This window comes from Taudactylus pleione, unplaced genomic scaffold (assembly GCF_031769625.1).
Source record: "Taudactylus pleione unplaced genomic scaffold, aTauple2 ptg000077l, whole genome shotgun sequence".
NCBI classification, from domain to species: Eukaryota; Metazoa; Chordata; class Amphibia; order Anura; family Myobatrachidae; genus Taudactylus; species Taudactylus pleione.
The window spans coordinates 4,187,367-4,208,551 of NW_028284479.1; the positions used below are offsets into that span (position 1 = coordinate 4,187,367).

Sequence of the window (21,185 nt, forward strand, 5' to 3'; positions counted from 1 at the left end):
AATATGGACAGCCAACGCGTCGATCCTGGCCTGTCAGAGGATGTTATTAACGATTTCATTACCCGTGTCCATCTCCCTACACTCTCACCCCAGGCAGCCCAAAAGTTGAATCTAGATATTTCCCATGAGGAAATAGAAGCAGTTATTAAGGCCCAGAAATTTTCCAAAGCACCTGGCCCAGATGGCTTTTCCGCAGCCTATTATAGGAAATCTTGCTCCATTCTGGTCCCCTACCTCCACACCTTGTTTAATGCCGTGTTACATGGCACTCCTTTCCCTAACACTATGCTGGAAGCTAGGATCGTAATGATTCATAAGGATGGAAAGGACCCTAGTGACTGTGCCAGCTACAGATCTACAGTATATCTCTGCTCAACATTGATCTTAAACTTTATGCAAAGATTCTGGCTGATTGCCTCATCAAACCATAATAGTTTAATTCAACGTTTCAGTCCATTCCTGACGAAGGTCCGCTAGGACTGAAATGTTGAATCATTTCAACAGCCACGCCGTCAAAGACAGCCGAGTCAGGTCCGGGTGAAGACAAGGACCCTGTGACAGAAGGTCCGGTCGTAGCGGCAACCGCAGAGGACTGTCCACGGACAGACCCTGAAGGTCTGAGAACCAGTGCCGTCTGGGCCACGCGGGAGCTATCAACAGGAGCGTCCCTCCTTCCTGTTTGAATTTCCGGATTACCCGTGGAAGAAGGGAGACCGGAGGGAACAGGTATGCGAACCGGAACGTCCACCGGACGGACAGAGCATCCACCAGAGACGCCCCTTCGTCTCTTGTGCGAGACCCGTACACCGGCAACTTCTTGTTGTGCCGGGACGCCATGAGGTCGATCTCTGGAAGACCCCATCTGTCCACCAGCAGTTGAAAAACGTCCGGGTACAGGCACCATTCCCCCGGATGAACGTCCTGGCGACTTAGAAAGTCCGCCTCCCAATTTAGCACTCCCAGGATGAAGACCGCTAATATGGCCGGAAGATTGCGCTCCGCCCATACCAGGATCCGAGAGACCTCCACGAGAGCCGCCCGACTTCGGGTTCCTCCTTGCCTGTTTATGTAGGCCACGGTGGTAGCGTTGTCCGACTGGACCTGTACCGGTCGACCCTGGAGAACCCGATGTGCCTGCTGGAGAGCATTGAAGACCGCCCGGAGTACCAAGATATTGATTGGAAGTTCCGCTTCTGTCGGCGTCCACCTGCCCTGGAACAAGTGTGGACCCGAAACTGCTCCCCAGCCTTATTTTTCTGGCTATCTATTTGACCTTAATCATTTTTTTTTTATTTATATAAGTGCACAAGAGCACTTGGACTTCATAATTAAGATACAATTTTAAACCAATCAATAAACACCATTATTATTATTATTATAACGTACATCGTTTACATCTACTTTGTACTTCTCTATAATACTATATATCATTCTTTCCACACTTCAGATATTTGAATTAGTATAAATAGGTTAGCGCTGGACACAACTATTATATTATTAGATTATAAACCTTCTTTGAGTTTGGACAACTCTGTGCCCAGCTGCTTCCGAAGCCATTGGTGGGTACACTGTAGTGCTGGTGTGGGCATCCTATAAAATTGCCCATTTCATCTGCCAGAAGAGTCTCGGAGTTGGTGGCTCTCTTGCAGTTCACTGCTCCTCGTTTTTCTGAGACAGGGCAGGTCTGTGCTTCAGACCTCCTTTGCAGCCAGGATATTGTGATTACGGCTCTGAGAGATCACTTGTCCTCTCGCAGGAACCATGGGCCTTCCCAATGTTGTCAGAGCCTTGCAGATCTGTGTGAAAAGAACTGCTGTGTCTCCTGGTGCTCTATGATGTGCACAAGAGAGGTTAGTCAGCGACTAAACCAGGGGTGGGGAACCTTTTTTCTGCCGAGGGCCTTTTTGATATATATATAACATTATTCGCAGGCCCAGTGCAGGCCACGCCCCCTCCGTGTGATGTCCCATGGAGGCAGGGTCACAATCGCCGCTGATTACAGCAATGCCCGGGGCATCCTGAGGATACTCCGGGGAGCAGTAAGGGAAGTGGTGTGACCGTCTGAAGAATCCTAAGGATGCTCCAGGCGGCACTGCTGCATAGATTTTGGCTGCATTCTAGGCACCCTGCTAGCCAGATGAGGCTAGCAGAAAAAAGCTCAGAGGGCCAGACCAAATGATTCCGAGGGCCTTACACGGCTCTGGGCAGGAGGTTCCCCATCCCTGGACTAAACAGTCAGTGGGCAGATGGATCACAGCGACTATCCACGAAGCTTTCATAGAGGGCCACAATTCCAGATCGTCTGGTGGCCTATTCTATTCATATCAGTGAAGCTTCTCTTGGGTGTAGTGAGGACGCGGACAATCCCGGGAACTGACTGCAGCAGCTTCTGGTGCGTCACTGACACCAGAAGCAAGGACTGCCGCGCGCAATTCCCCGTAAGTGAGGAATCGCCTTACCTGACATCTCCGTGCATCCGGCTGCAGTCCAGGTCGTAGCATTGCTGCTAGCAACCTCAGCCGCGACTCGCAGAAATCACCAGCCCAGCTACAGGTGTTGCGGCAACGGCCCGGCTTAGTACTGCCAACCCAAAAGCATAAAAGTAAAATAAAACATAAAATAAAAGCTTAGGACTGCCTGAGCAATCCCCTGTTACAAAGGTGTGTCTTGATCCTGCAGCACCAAATGAACAACAGAAGTCATATGGCTAGGGGCGGAGTATATATGGAGGAGGAACCCGAGGCACCCTGGGAGCTGAAGCTTTAACTGTTTGGTGCCTGGTCTCTCCAACCATAATATCCCCCATGGTATCCCTGTGGATCCCTATGGACCCCGAAGAAGAAAATAGGATTTTTGGTACTCACTGTGAATTCCATTTCTCAATCCATCTAGGGAACACAGTGTTCCTTTGGTTTCTCTGTTACACTCTATTTTCTCTCGCTCTTGTTTGAGTCTTGTTCTTGTTATGCATTTTATCTCTATCTCCTATGGATTTATAAAAGTAAAAACTAAGGCACTACGGGATGGAGAAGGGGGAGAAGGTATGGAGAAGGGGGAGGAGGTAGCCCACATACAAGTTGGGTTTGCATTTGTGCCCACTCCTTGAACAGCACCCTCTACATCTCATGGTATCCAGTGTCCCCCAGATGGAATAAGAGAAATGGATTTAAAGGTAAGTACCAAAAATCCTATAATAACATCTGACCATGGATACCTTCTGAAGGGAGTTTTAAATTAAGTTTTCAGATTTTGGATTGATTCCACTAAGAAAATAAATAATTTTGGCATGCTTTAATCACTCCTAAGCACAAGTATCACATACAGTACAATGTTGCTCTCTGTCTGCACAAAGTAACAGACTGCAATCGAACAATGTTGACCCAAATAGACACTCACGTGAGTGGAAGTTCTGCAATGAAATGCATAGGATGCAAAACATTCTGGACAAAAGTCACAACATTTCAAAAGTACCATGATATGCACATGCTCCTACCTTATAAATCTCAGGAGAAGAGGGGAAAGTTCTCTTGACCTGGGTTCCACCCTCTCTGGGAAGAGTGACATTGCTTTCCAGAGCAGAAAACGAAAATTGGTGAAATCGGTCCTGTCATTTATGTCTGTTCTACATTTCAGGAAATCATTATATAGGACGACAGTGTCCCCTGTCACTGAGCCAGTAATATCCTGGGAATGGTTGCCCTGTAGCTCTTCCATTAGCTCATCCTGTAATTCTTTCTCTGAATAAAAATAGGAGACAAGTTGGAAACCAAATTCTTACTAACACACATAATTAAAACAAAGTATATATAGCTATTTTGATCAAAAGAACATGGAGGGGGAAAATGTTGTCTATACACTTTGTCATTATAATGGCCAATTAGGTTATTCTAGGCCTAACTGGCAGCAAATAGCAATTTCCAGGGGACTAAAACTAACCAGCGATTCCATTCAATACCAGATATCAATTGTGACTAATGGAAAAATGTAAGAACATCCAGATTTGGCTACACATAAGACTGACCTTTATAGAGAGTTTAAGTGATTAGCTATCGCTTGACATTAAGCTTTATAAAAGGCTGATATGTACTGATACCCCAAACCTTGGATACTCATTTGTCTGATGAAATCATTAATTTTACACATCCAGAGAGAGTGGGCTGCAGCTTTTCACTTAAAACATGTTCTATATTTATTAGACTAGTCTCTACAGAGCTTCTAGCAAGGTTTACGTTATAAACATACCATATGTGAAATACACAGTCAGGTGCATAAATATTGGGACATTGACAGAATTTTCATATTTTGGCCTCTATTCACCACCACAATGGCTTTGAAATGAAACAAAGAAGATGTGCTTTAACTGCAGACTTTCAGGTTTAATTTGAGGGTAATTACATCCAAATCAAGTGAACGGTGTAGGAATTACAACGGTTTCTATATGTGCCTCCCACTTTTTAAGGGAAGCAATCGGGAAGCCGACGTCTTATCCCGGCATGGGTGAAATGCCGGGCGTCTAGATGTAGACGCCCGCATTTCCCCGACACCGGGAGACCGGCGCCCGGCATCACGATCGTAGTGATGCAGGGCGCCGCGAGCGGACAGCCACGGGGGGGGGGGGGGGGGAAGGGTTAGGTTTAGGGCTCCCGGGGGGGACTTAGGGTTAGGCACCCCCCTGGGAGGGTTAGGGTTAGGCTAGGGGGAGGGAGGGTTAGGCACTCCCCCGGGGGACTTAGGTTTAGGCAGCTGGGAAGGGGGTGGTTAGGGTTAGGCAATTGGGGGGGGAAGTTAGGGTTAGGCACCCCTAGGGAGGGTTAGGGTTAGGGGGGTTAGGTTAGGAGATACTTACCTAGCCACGATCGGGATTTCCAGTGCTGTCGGGCTTCCACTGCTTCGCACTCTGCTCCTGTCGGGAATGGATCCGCCGGCCATGCGGCTGGCGGTATATCATACCCATTCCCTTTTTAAGGGGCCAAAATTAATGGTACTATCAACTCAAAAGCTATTTCATGGACAGGTGTGGGCTATTCCCTCGTTATTTATTATCAATTAAGCAGGTAAAAGGTCTGGAGTTGATTCTAGGTGTGACATTTGCATTTGGAATCAGTTGCTGTCGACTCTCAATATGAGATCCAAAGAGCTGTCACTATCAGTGAAGCAAGTCATCATTAGGCTGAAAAATGTAAACAAACCCATCAGAGAGATAGCAAAAACATTATGTGTGGCCAAATCAACTGTTTGGGACATTCTTAAAAAGAAAGAACGCACCGGAGAGCTCAGCAACACCAAAAGACCCGGAAGACCACGGAAAACAACTGTGGTGGATGACAGAAGAATTATTTCCCTGGTGAAGAAAAATCCCTTCACAGCAGTTGGCCAAATCAAGAACATTCTCCAGGAGGTAGGTTTATATGTGTCAAAGTCAACAATCAAGAGAAGACTTCACAAGAGTGAATATAGAGGGTTCACCACAAGATGTAAACCATTGGTGAGTCTCAAAAACAGGAAGACCAGATTAGTGTTTGCCAAACAACATCTAAAAAAGCCATTACAGTTCTGGAACAACATCCTATGGACAGATGATACAAAGATCAACTTGTACCAGAGTGATGGGAAGAGAAGAGTATGGAGAAGGAAAGGAACTGCTCATGATTCAAAACATACCACCTCATCAGTGAAGCATGGTGGTGGTAGTGTCATGGCGTGGGCATGTATGGCTGCCAAAGGAACTGGTTCCCTTGTATTTATTGATGATGTGACTGCTGACAAAAGCAGCAGAAGGAATTCTGAAGTGTTTCGGGCAATATTATATGCTCATATTCAGTCAAATGCTTCAGAAACTCATTGGACGGCGCTTCACAGTGCAGATGGACAATGACCCGAAGCAGACTGCAAAAGCAAACAAAGAGTTTTTTAAGGCTAAAAAGTGGAATGTTATGCAATGGCCAAGTCAATCCCCTGACCTGAATCCGATTGAGCATGCATTTCACTTGATGAAGACAAAACTGAAGGGAAAATGTCCCCAGAACAAGCAGGAACTGAAGACATTTGCAGTAGAGGCCTGGCAGAGCATCACCAGGGATGAAACCCAGCGTCTGGTGATGTCTATGCGTTCCAGACTTCAGACTGTAATTGCCTGCAAAGGATTTGCAACAAAGTATTAAAAAGTGAAAGTTAGATTTAGGATTGTTTAGTTTGTCCCATTACTTTTGGCCCCTTAAAAAGTGGAAGACACATATAGAAACTGTTGTAATTCCTACACCGTTCACCTGATTTGGATGTAATTACCCTCAAATTAAATCTAAACGTCTGCAGTTAAAGCACATCTTGTCTGTTTCATTTCAAAGCCATTGTGGTGGCGAATAGAGGCCAAAATATGAAAATTCTGTCAGTGTCCCAATATTTATGCACCTGACTGTATAAATACTCTCCAATATTTATGATCTGCCTATATTAATTTAGATATTAATTGGTCATCAGTACTACATTACCAGCATGATCAGCAGACTTTTCCAAATGCTCGTAGAACACCTTCCAGAAAGATTTGTTCTCCATTTCATTTGCATGAGAACTGTGAATGATATAAAAAGGTCAGGGTTTTACCCTAGGACCACAGCCAGCGATTTCCAATTCTTTGTTGCCTTAGGTGAACCATCTAGTACAAAGTGTAACATTAACAGAACATTTCCAATTCCCACATGTACTTGAATTGAACCAAACCTACTATCCTTAATTATCCATGTATTACCCAATACAGTTTCTCAAGACTTTCTTCAATTACCCCAAAACAGGTCATGTTTTGTGGATTTCACTAATCATTCATAACTTAACTGATGTAATTTATTTCCCCAATATTCAATCCACATTTTCACACAGCAAAACTAAAACCTGCTGACATACACTAGGTCACAGTGCAGATATTATAACCGCATCAACTAAACTAAATATCAATTTAATAAAGAAAATGAAACATTCCTAAATTGTTAATGTACACACGCAAAAAAAGAAATATGATTATATTTACTTACACAACCAGCTCAATTACTGGATCCCACAGAGAGCTGAAGTTAACATACAACATTGCCAATAAATATCTCAGTGGTATCTAAAATATAAATAAAAAGAGGAAAATCATCACTGGAGTAAATCACTCCATAATTCCTACAGAAAATTCAGTTTAATCCGTCACACCCTCTTCTGTATTAATAGCTGAAATAGTCTGCACGTAGGGCCTGATTCAGTTTTGGAAATAGAGTGAGAAACACGTAACTGATCATCTTGGTGAAACCCTGCTGCACTGCATGTGGGGCAGATGTAAATTGTGCAGAGAGATTGAGGGGTCTATTTACTAAGCTGTGTTAGGATATAAAGTGAACAGTGATAAGGTACCAGCCAATCAGCTCCTAACTGCCATTTTTCAAACACAGCCTGTGACATGGCAGTTAGGAGCTGATTGGCTGGTACCTTATAACTGTTCACGTTATCTCCTAACACAACTTAGTAAATAGACCCTATAATTATATTTGGGAGGAGTGTGTCCAAACTGACATCTAAATCGCAGTGTAAAAATAAAGCTGCGCAGTATTTGTGGGATACATGCAAAAGCAGCCAGTATTTACCCTACATGCAAAATAAAATGTATGTATTTGCACCCCTTGATGGTTTGTCCTGGTTCACAGTTACATGCTCTCTCACTCTATTCCCAAAACTCAATCAGGCCCATAGTACCAATGAGCAGTGGTTCTCATCCTTAAACCTCAAGTTTTCCCAACAGGTCATGTAATGAGCATTCTTGTCTGTGAAAGCAGGTGGGATAATTACTGACCCAGTAAAATAGATGATCTCACCTGTGCATGATTAAAGAAATCCACAAAACATGACCTGTTGGTGATACTTAAGGGCTGGGTTGAGAGCCCATAGAGAAACATGTTAGAGTGGGTAGGGCACAAGTCATAATGGAATACATATTTTCCAAGCATACAAACAGAAAATAATAAACATCATACCAACCTCCTGGAAATGATCCTTTGCTACTGCCTGTACAAGATCATGCCTCAGTTTCCTTAGATGAAGCAGTTTTTCTCGATATTCATGGACAGTAGCTGGTACAAGTTCCGCTTGAAGGAGGATTGAAAACACTGATAAAATATCTCCTTCATTGTGTTCCTAGAAGTTAGGCAAATGCTGATTAGAGATCATTTTATTATCATTCCATGTTTAGTGCAGAAAAGGTTTACTCACCTCTAGATTTCCAGATGTCTGAATACAAAAATTGTTTAAAATCCGTATGGTTAAAAGGCGCACCTAAATACAACAATGAGGGATACATATTTAATAAAGTCTCATGCATTGCTAACAGTCACATCAACCTTATTGAGAGAGCGCTTCATTATTATAGAGCATGAGAAATCCAAAATACATCCAATATGTAATTTACATATAATGTTAAAAAAAAAATTGAAAAAAAAGTCATCTACAGTAGGTCATGTAACTGGAATCATCAATTGCAAATTTCTATGTAAAGATGTAACAGGCAGAGATGTTCTAGAAGAAAAGTACAGTCTGGCGATGAAAATAAAAAGTTACCCTGGATATGCAGTTATATTATAGGAGTAAAAGTTGCTGGTCATGTTAGCATGATCTAAAAAAGAAGGTTCCCTGGACCTGCAGAGATGTTCTAGAGGTGAAATTACCCCAGTCTTGCAGGGATGTTCTAGCAGTGAATGTTCCCTGTCCATGCAGGGATGTTCTAATAGTGAAGATTCTCTGTCCATACAGAGATGTTCTAGAAGGGAAATTTCCCCACTCACGCAGGGATGTTCTAGAGGGCAGCTTCCTGAGCAAATCACAGGCAGTATAGTGGAGAGATTCCCTGCCAAAGCTGTGGTGATACAAAGGAAAGGTTCCCTGCCCGGGTTGGGTATGATATGCAGACAGTCATAATGTCGAAATTCATCATGCAGATATGAGAATATCAACATGGTCATAATGTCGACGTCTACCATGTCAACATTGTAGACAGTCAGTGATGGAATGTCAACATATTGTCCCTGGTGTATTTCTCCCAAATCCCTAAGACCTACCCCAAACCCTCTCTCTTTTGCCTAACTCCAACCTCCCCCTCACAGACTAACCCTACCAAAGCCTAACCCTAACTTCCCTTTGCAGCCTAACCCTAGCCTTCCTACCGCCTAACCCTAATGTGGACATTCTGTAAATGTTGACATTTCACTTGTCAATATATGTGGACATCATAACTGTCAACAATGTGGTATCAACATTATGAAATGCAATGAAATTAATGTAAGCAAGTTTCCAAATTTATATAGTATTAAGATACCTTTGATGAATTGGCTGATATATTATATTGCAACTTTAAAAAAATCTCCATCTGGATATCCTGTGAAAGTTGCTCTTGACACCCGCAGAACACTAATCTAGTGAAATAAAGGTCAGCCAGGAGTAATGCACATGGATCAGAGGGGACAGTTCTGAAAGAAAACCAGCAGAACAATTTAGCCAAATGTCATTCACTGAGCGGCACTACAATATACAGTAAATGAAGATCAAGTAAAGGCAACTAACATCAGCACATCTACTTGCAAAAGCAATGCAATTAAAGTGCATTTGTTTTACATTTATGCTACATAATATCGTTAACAAAATGTTCATACATTTGAAAGTTAATATAACTAGTTATTCCACAAACTGTACATGATTTTACTCCCCAGAATATCACTGGACCAAGTTGAAAAGAATAGGTAAGCAGCAAGATAATCTAATGACAAACAACAATTATGCATAACACTCAAATGATATGTAACAGAGTTATATATTTTCCATACAGGGCCTGATAAAGAGTAGGTCAAAATATAGTAGCTTAAAACATTCCTTTAACTATTACTAATGAAAGCTGAATCCTCATAAGTCCCTACGAAGACTTCTATACATCTCAGACTTACATCTCTCTATACAGAGAGGCTATATTGGGGAGGGAAGGTGCAGTTTTTTCCAGAGGGGTGGTAGTGGGTGTTGCATATTTGTGCAGGCCATATGCCTCTAGGGAATTCAGCACTACGTTGAACAAGCTAGTTGTCATTATGGTAGGGGGCCCCACGCTGAAGGTTTCCCTATCCTGCCCTTTATAAGCTAGTACCGGTACAAGTCTAGGCTATAAGAGCTAGTGCATTTATTTATTCAAAAACCTTTTTCTCAAAGTACACTACCAGTCATCATGGTAAAGATGGTAACTGGTGTCTCTCTCTGCTGCATGAGGATACCATAGTTATAAGCATATATTCATGCAGCAGACAGATTTTACACAGCATGCTAAGTGACACGTCTTACGATTAGCATGCTACGTAAAGTGTGTTTTGTTTTTTGGTGGGGCACATTTTACACCTGTGTTTTAGACCTAAAATGCACCAAGCTCAAAATCATCCTCACAGCATTTAATACTCTATTCACATGCACAGGGCAACCCAATATTTTATATCTTAATGTGTGCAATGTCACTTACATACTGGAAATTCCAGTCATGCAACCCAGACACTGATCTACTATTATGGATACAATTATATTCAACATGTGTGAAAACTTCCTTGTTTTATCCTACTCTTAATGGGTGTATTGCTGGCTGACTTCCCTGTTAATATATATCTGTACAAGCTATATGGAGTTACTATTATGACCTAGAGGATGCATCAGGATGTTCATTCTCATAACCAGTTGTTTGACAATCATTAGATTGCTTAAAAGTAATGATTTAACTGCTAAAATAAACTTCAGAAATGGCCATACAAAAATATAAAGTGCTTTATTACCCAAACAAATGCAAGTGTAGTATTTTTATATAATGCGATTGGGGAAGTGGGTTCTGATGTTCCTTCTCCAGGCGTGAACGAAATTCTGCCACTGAAGTTATATGTTCCTTGTGATCAAACATTTATTATACAAAGTCAATCCTTTAAATCAGTTTAACTGTGTACTTTACCAACTGTAACTTACAGTAACAAGGTTTTCACCCGTTCCACAGGAAGCATTTGCAGAATATCAGAAGAGTCAGCCAGACTCAGGAGGGTACTCACAGCCTGACAGGCTACACATAGGAGCCCTGATGGAAGGGAAAAAGCAATCAGTGTGCTGGCTTTGGAAGAAACTCCAAATTCACGGTCTATCAATTCATGAACATGCATATTTTCCTTAACACCACAAGCACACATAGTTCAAACAGTAACGTTTCACCTTATAGCAGTGGTTCCCAAACTAGGTGCCGTGGCACCCTGGGGTGCCTTGGGTTGGTGGTCCAGTACAAAAAAAACCTATTTTCAGTCAGTGTGATAGGCAAAACCAGTGCTAATGGCTGCCAATCAAAAAAATATGTGGACAAAAAGAAGCGCAGCCCTGTCATTCACCACATAACTGATCCTAAGGATGATAGATAAGCACAATTTACTTCATTTAATTTTTGCTGAAATTCTCAATAAAGAAACTTTTGGCGCAGGGGTGCAGTGGAAAAATGCTGATGCTCTAGGGTGCCACATGATTCGAAAAAGTTTGGGAACCACTGCCTTAAAGGCTTTAGTTACTTGAATGATATTAAAAGACAAAGTATGTTCATTGCTCTGCAGTTAAAGTAGGAAATAAATATACACCAATAACATAACCATATGTAACTTTACAAACCTGTAAAATAATGGTTCTGTCTTGTGCATGGACAAAACATAAATATAAGCACATACACAGATATTGCTGAAATGCTGGACATAAGTATTCTGGGTCCTGTACTCAGTGACATAGTGCAGTGGTTCTCAAACTCGGTCCTCAGGACCCCACACAGGTCACGTTTTCCAGGTAACCCAGCAGGAGCACAGGTGTATTCATTACTGGCTGACACATTTTAAAAGATTTACAGGTGGAGCTAATTATTTCACTTGTGAATCTGTGAGGAAACCTGGAAAACATGCACTGTGTAGGGTTCCTTAGGACAGAGTTTGAGAACCTGTGACATAGTAATTAAGGTTAAATGGCAGCTATGTTGAAATGGAAAACCTTTTACTAGCATGTGATGAGACTAAAAGCTAGCAGACAGCAAATGGTCTAGTTGATCTTGGCTACACAGTGCTTTTAAAATATACTTGTAGGACTATGGGAAAACAAATTGATGCACAAAAACAACTTACAAATTAAAGAAAGAACATAAAATATTCATAGTATTACCTACTGTACTTTGTAACTTACCCTGAGTGAACTTTGTTTGGTTTATTAGAGAAAAAATGCCTTCTATAAAGTTTGATAAAATCGGCCATATTTTGTCCTTCTCCAATGGTCTGAAGACAGAAGGAAAAAGAAAAATATGAATAATATAAATAAATACCAATACTTACAAATTATGATATATATCTATATACACAAAAAAAAATTATTAATATAGACTGGCTGCAAGAAAAAATGAGGAGATACAATTCTGTTTAGACCAGAAAAGGAGTTGTGTTATGCTGGGTACACACTGGCAGATATATTGGCCGATCAATGGAGCGGTCAATATAGCGTGTGCCCATTGGCCAGTGTAAATCAGCGATATGTATGTGAATGACGTCGTCCACATACATATCGCGTCGGCTGTGCTGCACAGCCAATGGCAGATATATCTGTCCATCGTGCTGTGTGTACGGGTATCAGCCCACCGCCCATACACTTGCCGCGGGGAGGGGGTCGCGGCGCGACACCTGGCCAGCGAGACCCACGGCCAGATGGTGGTTGTTCAGTGTGTATGAACAACCATCATCTACAGATATAGCTATTAGGTGTGTACCCAGCTTTATAGTTATGTATACAATGTTTCTATCCTCCACTTGTATGCAGCTCAGGACAGAACTAACATTTCAGAATGGATACATTTCTTTAAAACTTCCAGTCCTTAGTGGAGTCCGTTATTGTGTGTGTAGCTCCTAACAAGCTGACAATACTGATGAATGCCTATAATGTAGCTACATACGCCGCTTGCAGGGTGTGGCTACAATTTGATATAGATATTTTTAACAGACTCCAGACACAGATTAATTAAATAACGTAAAGAAAACGTAGTTTCCATGAAAGCACAATTATTCCCAATTTCCCTCTGTTCCCAAATGATATGCATTACCTTAAATGAGGTAGAACAAGCAGTGCAGCCCAACAGTGTGACAAGTCATGAATGTCTACACTTGGTGTCTGCTGAACCAAAGACAGTATATAGTCCAGCACTGGAGATCTAAGGCAGTCACCATTTTTCAGCTTTACTCTAATCAGCAAATACAAAAAAAAAAAAAAAGTTAAAGAAAATGCAAAGGAGTATTTACAAAAAAAAAGGTATAAAGTAAGCCAACAAAACTTTTTTTAATTAACATTTTTCTATGTCTCTACCATTTTAAGGTACACACTAAGGGGTCAATTTACTAAAGTGAGAGTTTTTAAAAGTGGAGATGTTGCCCATAGCGACCAATCAGATTCTACTTGACATTCAACTAGCACCTTCTAAAACATAATAGCTAGAATCTGATTGGTTGCTATGGGTAACAACTCCACTTCTAAAAACTCTCACTTTAGTAAATATACACCTAACACGCTTTTCTTTTTTTGTATTTGTGTATGTCAGTTTACAAAATGTTAATGTGGCTAGCCTTTTCTACCTTGTGTTAGAAACAGGTGTTGATTGAAAGATCTAGTGTCTAGATAGACAGTCAATAGGTCGACACCAGATGGTCGACATGCAATATGTAAACAGGGTCAAATGTCGACATGGACGTGTGTTGATGGGGTCAAAAGGTCAACACAAATAGTCAACTTTTTTTGTTAATTTAGTCCTAACCAGGTGCCTAAGCCTAACGAGCATGAAAAATTACGTGTTGACCATTTGATAGTTGACTTTTGGACATGTCGACCTTTTATCCGTCAGCCATTTGCATGTCGACCTACTGACTTGTCTATCTAATCACTGTAGCTCTTTCATCTGGATACTGTTAGAAACCTGCTGAAAACATACAATTCAATAGAGTGCCATTGTTTCTGACCCTGTCCCATAACACCTTCTCTCCTCTTGAGGGAGTGGTACAGTGGCAGTATATGGGATAGACCTTGTTCTGCATTGTTTTGAACTGTTAATAACAGTTTTTCTTGTGTGCTAATTTATTTATGTACTTTGTAAGGCACTGTGGAACCTTGTGGTGCCTCCTACATTTATTACATCAGTGTTTGCCCTTCCTCTGATTGCTGCCTTGCCTCCTCGTTGATTATCTCCTAATTTCCCACATCCAAGATGACTCGTCCTTTTTTTTTTTGCCCTGACCAAGGTTATTGAGTGCTACTGTAAATAACAGCTACTCACATAGTTGTCTAAATATTGCAGAGTTTGATTATTTTCCCCTTGCAGAGTCTAATAATAGATCAAACGTGTACAATCTCACAAGCGCTCTCCAATTAACACAGTTACATATATGGTTGACACCACAGTGTAAAAACACATCAATCAAATAATTGATTAAATCACCCTTAATTCAGCAGGTACTGGTAAGTCCATTCATATATATAGATGGATGTCCACAGGGTTCCCTTTGAGAAAAGGTTCCAGACCTCTATGCAGGGGATAACTGCAATAAAATAATGCCTTTCCAGCCCTTAAATTCTCACATCAGGCATGGAAAGGCACATAAGAAAGAAAGATATAGTGTAGATTTCTTTTAAAATGAACACCTTTAATTACAAGTTGCACTTACAATAGTGAAGTGGTAAATAGGCACATAACAACATCCCATATGCAGGCAGCATCAGCAAACAGATGGATAACGTCCCATGTCCCAGTTCACACAAGGGAAAGGTGAGCCTGAAATCCGCATAGTCAGGTCCACCCAAAAAACGGGAGGCGATGCACGCGCTGCTCAGGGTCCAAAGAAGAGGTGAGCCACACCTAACGCGTTTCGGACACAGTTGTCCTTCGTCAGAAGTGTAATTTGGCTCATCCGAATGGGGCTTTATATACCTTGTGTAATCCAAGCTATCAGCTGTTGTGACTTGCCACGCTGTCTCCGGCTCAACCGGAAGCCGGAAATTGGATGCGCTCCACCGCACCCGGAAGTTCCATAATGCGTTCCACGTGCAATCCTTTATACAGTCACATGCTACCTGGTACCAGGATGTATTCCATAGTACCTGGAGCTTCCGTAGTGCGTTCCACGCCCAGTCTTTCATATAGTCACATGCTTTTATCCTGAATTTAAAACTTTATTTGAAACCTTTTAATAAAGGGTCCAAAACTTAACTTTATTAATGAAGTGCTTCCACATGATCCATAAAACCCAAAAAGAAAAGAAAATAGAAATAAATAATTACAAAATAACAAATATACGAATATAGCAGCATCAAGACAAAAATATAAAAATAATCATACCCATAAACCTTAATAAATAGAGAGTCCAACCAGATAGCAGCAAAGATGATACCTATAAACCATAATGTTTGCAGAACCCAAGTGGATAGAGTCAATTTTAGGTGAGGAAACATTTAATTTCGAACTCACCATTGAGCCCCTTAGGTACAAGTGTCCCCAATTGGTGAATCCACCTCATCTCCGTTTGAGAAAGTCTTTTCTCAATATCACGTGTTCTCCACTTGGGTAGTATCTGCTGGATCCCTAGGAAAGTTTTAATGCATTTCTCTTTCCCTGCATGATATCTTTTAAAATGAGCCGATACAGTATGTGTATCAAGGCCCTTGCGGATGTTATATATATGCTCCGCCAGTCTAACCTTTAAACTTCTACTGGTTTTACCCACATAGATAAGATCACACTCGCAGACCAGAATATAAATAACATTTCTGGAATTGCAAGTAATGAATTCCCTAATTGGATAGTTTTTTCCTTTCACCTCAAAATCCATCTTTTTTCGATCTTTTGACTTCACAGTTCTACACATTAAGCAGTCTCCACAGGGATGGAACCCTTGGGACCTAATACTTTGTCTCACTTCATTGTCCAAACTGCTTCTCACCAGTTGATTTCTAAGTGCTGGGGCTCTTCTATAGATAAATAGTGTTTTTCCTGGTATAACTGTACCTATGATGGAATCTTGAAGCAAAAGCTTCCAATTAGCTCTAAAAAAATTTTCAATCTCTTTAAAAGAGGTGTTGAACTGTGTAATAAAAGCCCATTGTGACTTATCATTTAAATCCTGATTTTTCTCTTTAATCTTAAGTAAATCTTTGCGTTCAATCTTATCTATCCTTTCTCTTGCTTTTGATAGAACATGGTTAGAAATTTCGGAATATACCTGGAAGGAAGGCGATTTTTTATGGGCACTAGGTTCGCCCCCAGTAATGCAAATTTGTTCATGGCGTACTGGGAAGATCACCACATCTGGATTGGTGGTGGTCTAGTGGCGAACCTAGTGTCCTATAGATGACATCCGTTTTATTTGGCGAGGTAGTGAAGAGGACCTTTTACATTTTTGCAGTGGTTTGAACACAAATAATTGTTCAATTAAATTCACCTTCCATTGTAGTCAGGTAGAAGTATCATTTCTAGATCTTATGATCTATGTTAAGGATGGTGAGGTCAACACAAAAACTTTTAGAAAAGTGACAGATTCGAATAGTTTTTTACACAGAAAGAGCCATCATCATGCAAACTGGCTGGATGGTATTCCATTCAGCCAGTTTGTGCGGATTAAAAGGAATTGCACCAGCAAAGAAATTTGTGATCAACAATTGAACGAAACGATTAATCGTTTCCGAGTTAAAGGATACTCTAACCATGTTCTATAAAAAGCAAGAGAAAGGATAGATAAGATTGAACGCAAAGATTTACTTAAGATTAAAGAGAAAAATCAGGATTTAAATGATAAGTCACAATGGGCTTTTATTACACAGTTCAACACCTCTTTTAAAGAGATTGAAAAATTTTTTAGAGCTAATTGGAAGCTTTTGCTTCAAGATTCCATCATAGGTACAGTTATACCAGAAAAAACACTATTTATCTATAGAAGAGCCCCAGCACTTAGAAATCAACTGGTGAGAAGCAGTTTGGACAATGAAGTGAGACAAAGTATTAGGTCCCAAGGGTTCCATCGCTGTGGAGACTGCTTAATGTGTAGAACTGTGAAGTCAAAAGATCGAAAAAAGATGGATTTTGAGGTGAAAGGAAAAAACTATCCAATTAGGGAATTCATTACTTGCAATTCCAGAAATGTTATTTATATTCTGGTCTGCGAGTGTGATCTTATCTATGTGGGTAAAACCAGTAGAAGTTTAAAGGTTAGACTGGCGGAGCATATATATAACATCCGCAAGGGCCTTGATACACATACTGTATCGGCTCATTTTAAAAGATATCATGCAGGGAAAGAGAAATGCATTAAAACTTTCCTAGGGATCCAGCAGATACTACCCAAGTGGAGAACACGTGATATTGAGAAAAGACTTTCTCAAACGGAGATGAGGTGGATTCACCAAATGGGGACACTTGTACCTAAGGGGCTCAATGGTGAGTTCGAAATTAAATGTTTCCTCACCTAAAATTGACTCTATCCACTTGGGTTCTGCAAACATTATGGTTTATAGGTATCATCTTTGCTGCTATCTGGTTGGACTCTCTATTTATTAAGGTTTATGGGTATGATTATTTTAATATTTTTGTCTTGATGCTGCTATATTCGTATATTTGTTATTTTGTAATTATTTATTTCTATTTTCTTTTCTTTTTGGGTTTTATGGATCATGTGGAAGCACTTCATTAATAAAGTTAAGTTTTGGACCCTTTATTAAAAGGTTTCAAATAAAGTTTTAAATTCAGGATAAAAGCATGTGACTATATGAAAGACTGGGCGTGGAATGCACTACGGAAGCTCCAGGTACTATGGAATACATCCTGGTACCAGGTAGCATGTGACTGTATAAAGGATTGCACGTGGAACGCATTATGGAACTTCCGGGTGCGGTGGAGCGCATCCAATTTCCGGCTTCCGGTTGAGCCGGAGACAGCGTGGCAAGTCACAACAGCTGATAGCTTGGATTACACAAGGTATATAAAGCCCCATTCGGATGAGCCAAATTACACTTCTGACGAAGGACAACTGTGTCCGAAACGCGTTAGGTGTGGCTCACCTCTTCTTTGGACCCTGAGCAGCGCGTGCATCGCCTCCCGTTTTTTGGGTGGACCTGACTATGCGGATTTCAGGCTCACCTTTCCCTTGTGTGAACTGGGACATGGGACGTTATCCATCTGTTTGCTGATGCTGCCTGCATATGGGATGTTGTTATGTGCCTATTTACCACTTCACTATTGTAAGTGCAACTTGTAATTAAAGGTGTTCATTTTAAAAGAAATCTACACTATATCTTTCTTTCTTATGTGCCTTTCCATGCCTGATGTGAGAATTTAAGGGCTGGAAAGGCATTATTTTATTGCAGTTATCCCCTGCATAGAGGTCTGGAACCTTTTCTCAAAGGGAACCCTGTGGACATCCATCTATATATATGAATGGACTTACCAGTACCTGCTGAATTAAGGGTGATTTAATCAATTATTTGATTGATGTGTTTTTACACTGTGGTGTCAACCATATATGTAACTGTGTTAATTGGAGAGCGCTTGTGAGATTGTACACGTTTGATCTATTGCTTTCTATGTTTTGAGTATTTCCTGGGTGTATACTCATTTGTACCATTCCAGCTGCACTCCAATTTTTATTGCGCACTCTCTCAAACCATTTTTTTCTGAATCCCTTGCAGAGTCTGTTTGAATCTTTTTAGATTTTATTATTTGTGTGAACACTTTTCAGTGTATGACGTGCGCTATATAACAGTTTTTTGTGGCAGCTTACAAACAAATGATGGTGTTGATGGAGAGTATTAGAAGCAAAGTGAATGGAAAGTCACAGGTGGCCATGGTGTCCATTAGACATTACAGATTTATGCTGGGTACACACTGGCAGATATATCGGCCGTTCAATTGCATTGCCGATATAGTGTATGTGCGTTGTTTGTCTGTGAACGACGTAGTTCACAGACATATAGCGTTGGCTGAGCAGCACAGCCGATGGCTGATATATCTGCAGATATATATCATCATGTAAATTCCCGCCTAGTTGTGATGTTAGGCACGACACAACAGGCAGACGATTGGTAAGTGTGTATGCACTTACCAATCGTCAGATAGGACAAAGTATCGGCTGGATGGCTGACCCGTCGTCCTAGTGTTTACCCACCTTATAAGAGGCAAAAGTGAGGCTGTGATGCTTTGGGAGGGAGAAGCAGGGAAGGCAAGAACTAGCTGTCCTCTCCCCACACACCTGCTATTTTATGAGGAATCAGGGTGGAGATACTCATTTAAACACAAAGGTCCTCTACTTTTTTAAACTTTTCTATTCCGCCACTACATTCTATATTGCTTGCCTTATCTCTGCTTACAAACATGCTAGCAAGTGTGTTCCAACAGCTAAATCCTTTCCCCCTGCACCTTCCAAACAAACTTCTCTGTACAGCCTCCATCTCTGAAACAATATGTTTTTATTAATGCATTAAGTATCAAAGCATTTTCTAAAAGAAGGATACTACTACTTATAAGTATAGTCTGAGCAAATTGCTCACCCTGTGGATCACTCCTATTTAAATGTGTGCAGCACTTAAGTTTTTTTTTTTTTTTTTTTTTGTGTGTATATGAGATGTTAAAGTGAGATTCATAGATCAAGCCAGATTGTAATCACTGTAAAATTCAGGCAAAACATAGATGCTGAAGAGGGTAAATGTGCAGTACTAAAAGTTTGTGCTTGTGATGGTGTGAAATACCTGGTATGAGAAGTAGGACCATTATACAACGGTCACAATACAGAATGAAATCTATTGTAGACCACAGATGAATTGAATTATGGGCCTGATACAGAGACGGACAGTAATGCAATCACAACTGCATTCTCTCACAGTTCGCAGTTAAAATAGGCTAATGCCTTCCAAAACAATACCGAGCACAGGGACACCCACTGCTGCCTTCTCATAACCGTCCAATGACGTACAACAGCATAAACATCGGTACTATCGATGCACAGCAGTCAAGCAGCATATAAGCCAAGTCTGACCATCCGCAAATACTGCAGCTCTCCTGACACGCAGAGAGATCTCATGCTGCACAGGAGACCTCAATGGCTAATTTATGCACACCCATGAAACGGCATTTAAACAGTCAGACATGCCCGTAAACTTCTACCCACCCCCCGTTACCACCCCCAAGCGCTGCCTGCATGTCACTCACTTGGCGAATGTTTCCTCTGTACGAACATAGTCATAAAACAATGGCTGCGCATGCACATTAGCAAACAATCGCTGCATAAATATCGGCATTGCGTCAGTCTCTGAATCAGGCCCTATGTTAAGATATATGGTCTTACAGTTTTGATTTTCCAACAAATACAAGAGGATATTTTTCAAGTGCCATTGAAGCGTTAGCAGGAGGCCCAGCTTTTTCCAAAATGAGCTTTGCCAAGATTGCCAGGGCCTCACTCCTAGCGGTGGTATCCTTGTCAGTGAAGAATGTCAGTATATACTGTAAGAGGCTGGGCAGAAAATGCTGAAATTTAAAAAAAAAAAAAAAAGGGAAAAACCAAAAGAATTAGAAAAGAACAACAATAAAACAGATTACAATCGAACATTCATCTGATGCTATTGATCCACATTCTATGACATATGCTTTAAAACTGCCAACACCTACAAAGTGGCGGTAGCCAAAATATCAATGGAAACTGTAGATTATGGGCCTGATTCAGAGCCGGACGCTCTGACCAGAGCGCTCGCTCTGAATCAGGGCCCTCCTCCATGAAAATGGAGCCTCCTCCTGGACGCTCGTATAGCTGTGGGTGACCCCACCCACAGCTATAGCGAGCGTCCATGATGATGGTCGCAATGGTCAAAGACCATCGCGACCATCGGGCTTGCGACGAGACCCTGCGGTAGGGTCTCGCTTCCGCAAGCCCAGGAGTGATTTTGGCTCTATCAGAGCCAAAGTCAATCCCACTGACATCATTACTGATGTCAGTGGGGCCGGACTCGGTAGGCGTTCCCATGGGAACGCCTCCATCTGGCCGCCACGCCCCCGGCACGCCCACCAAAGGGGGCGTGCTGTCAGTCACCATCGACAGCACGCCCCCTTTGGTGCGAGACCCCGA

General features: G+C 41.4%; 1 protein-coding gene across 1 annotated transcript in view; it reads right to left on the reverse strand.

Annotated features, from left to right (window-relative positions):
• Positions 1-21,185, reverse strand: part of UTP20 (UTP20 small subunit processome component) — a 184,114-nt gene that overhangs the window by 113,922 nt on the left and 49,007 nt on the right. Inside the window, exons 12-21 of the mRNA XM_088467851.1 lie at positions 20,412-20,590; positions 13,142-13,279; positions 12,238-12,326; positions 11,005-11,110; positions 9,338-9,488; positions 8,239-8,301; positions 8,008-8,163; positions 7,026-7,102; positions 6,489-6,568; positions 3,494-3,737 (exon numbers count right to left, since the gene is read on the reverse strand). Of these exons, the coding sequence (XP_088323977.1) occupies positions 3,494-3,737; positions 6,489-6,568; positions 7,026-7,102; positions 8,008-8,163; positions 8,239-8,301; positions 9,338-9,488; positions 11,005-11,110; positions 12,238-12,326; positions 13,142-13,279; positions 20,412-20,590 (1,283 nt within the window). The remainder of the gene's footprint in view (positions 1-3,493; positions 3,738-6,488; positions 6,569-7,025; positions 7,103-8,007; positions 8,164-8,238; positions 8,302-9,337; positions 9,489-11,004; positions 11,111-12,237; positions 12,327-13,141; positions 13,280-20,411; positions 20,591-21,185) is intronic.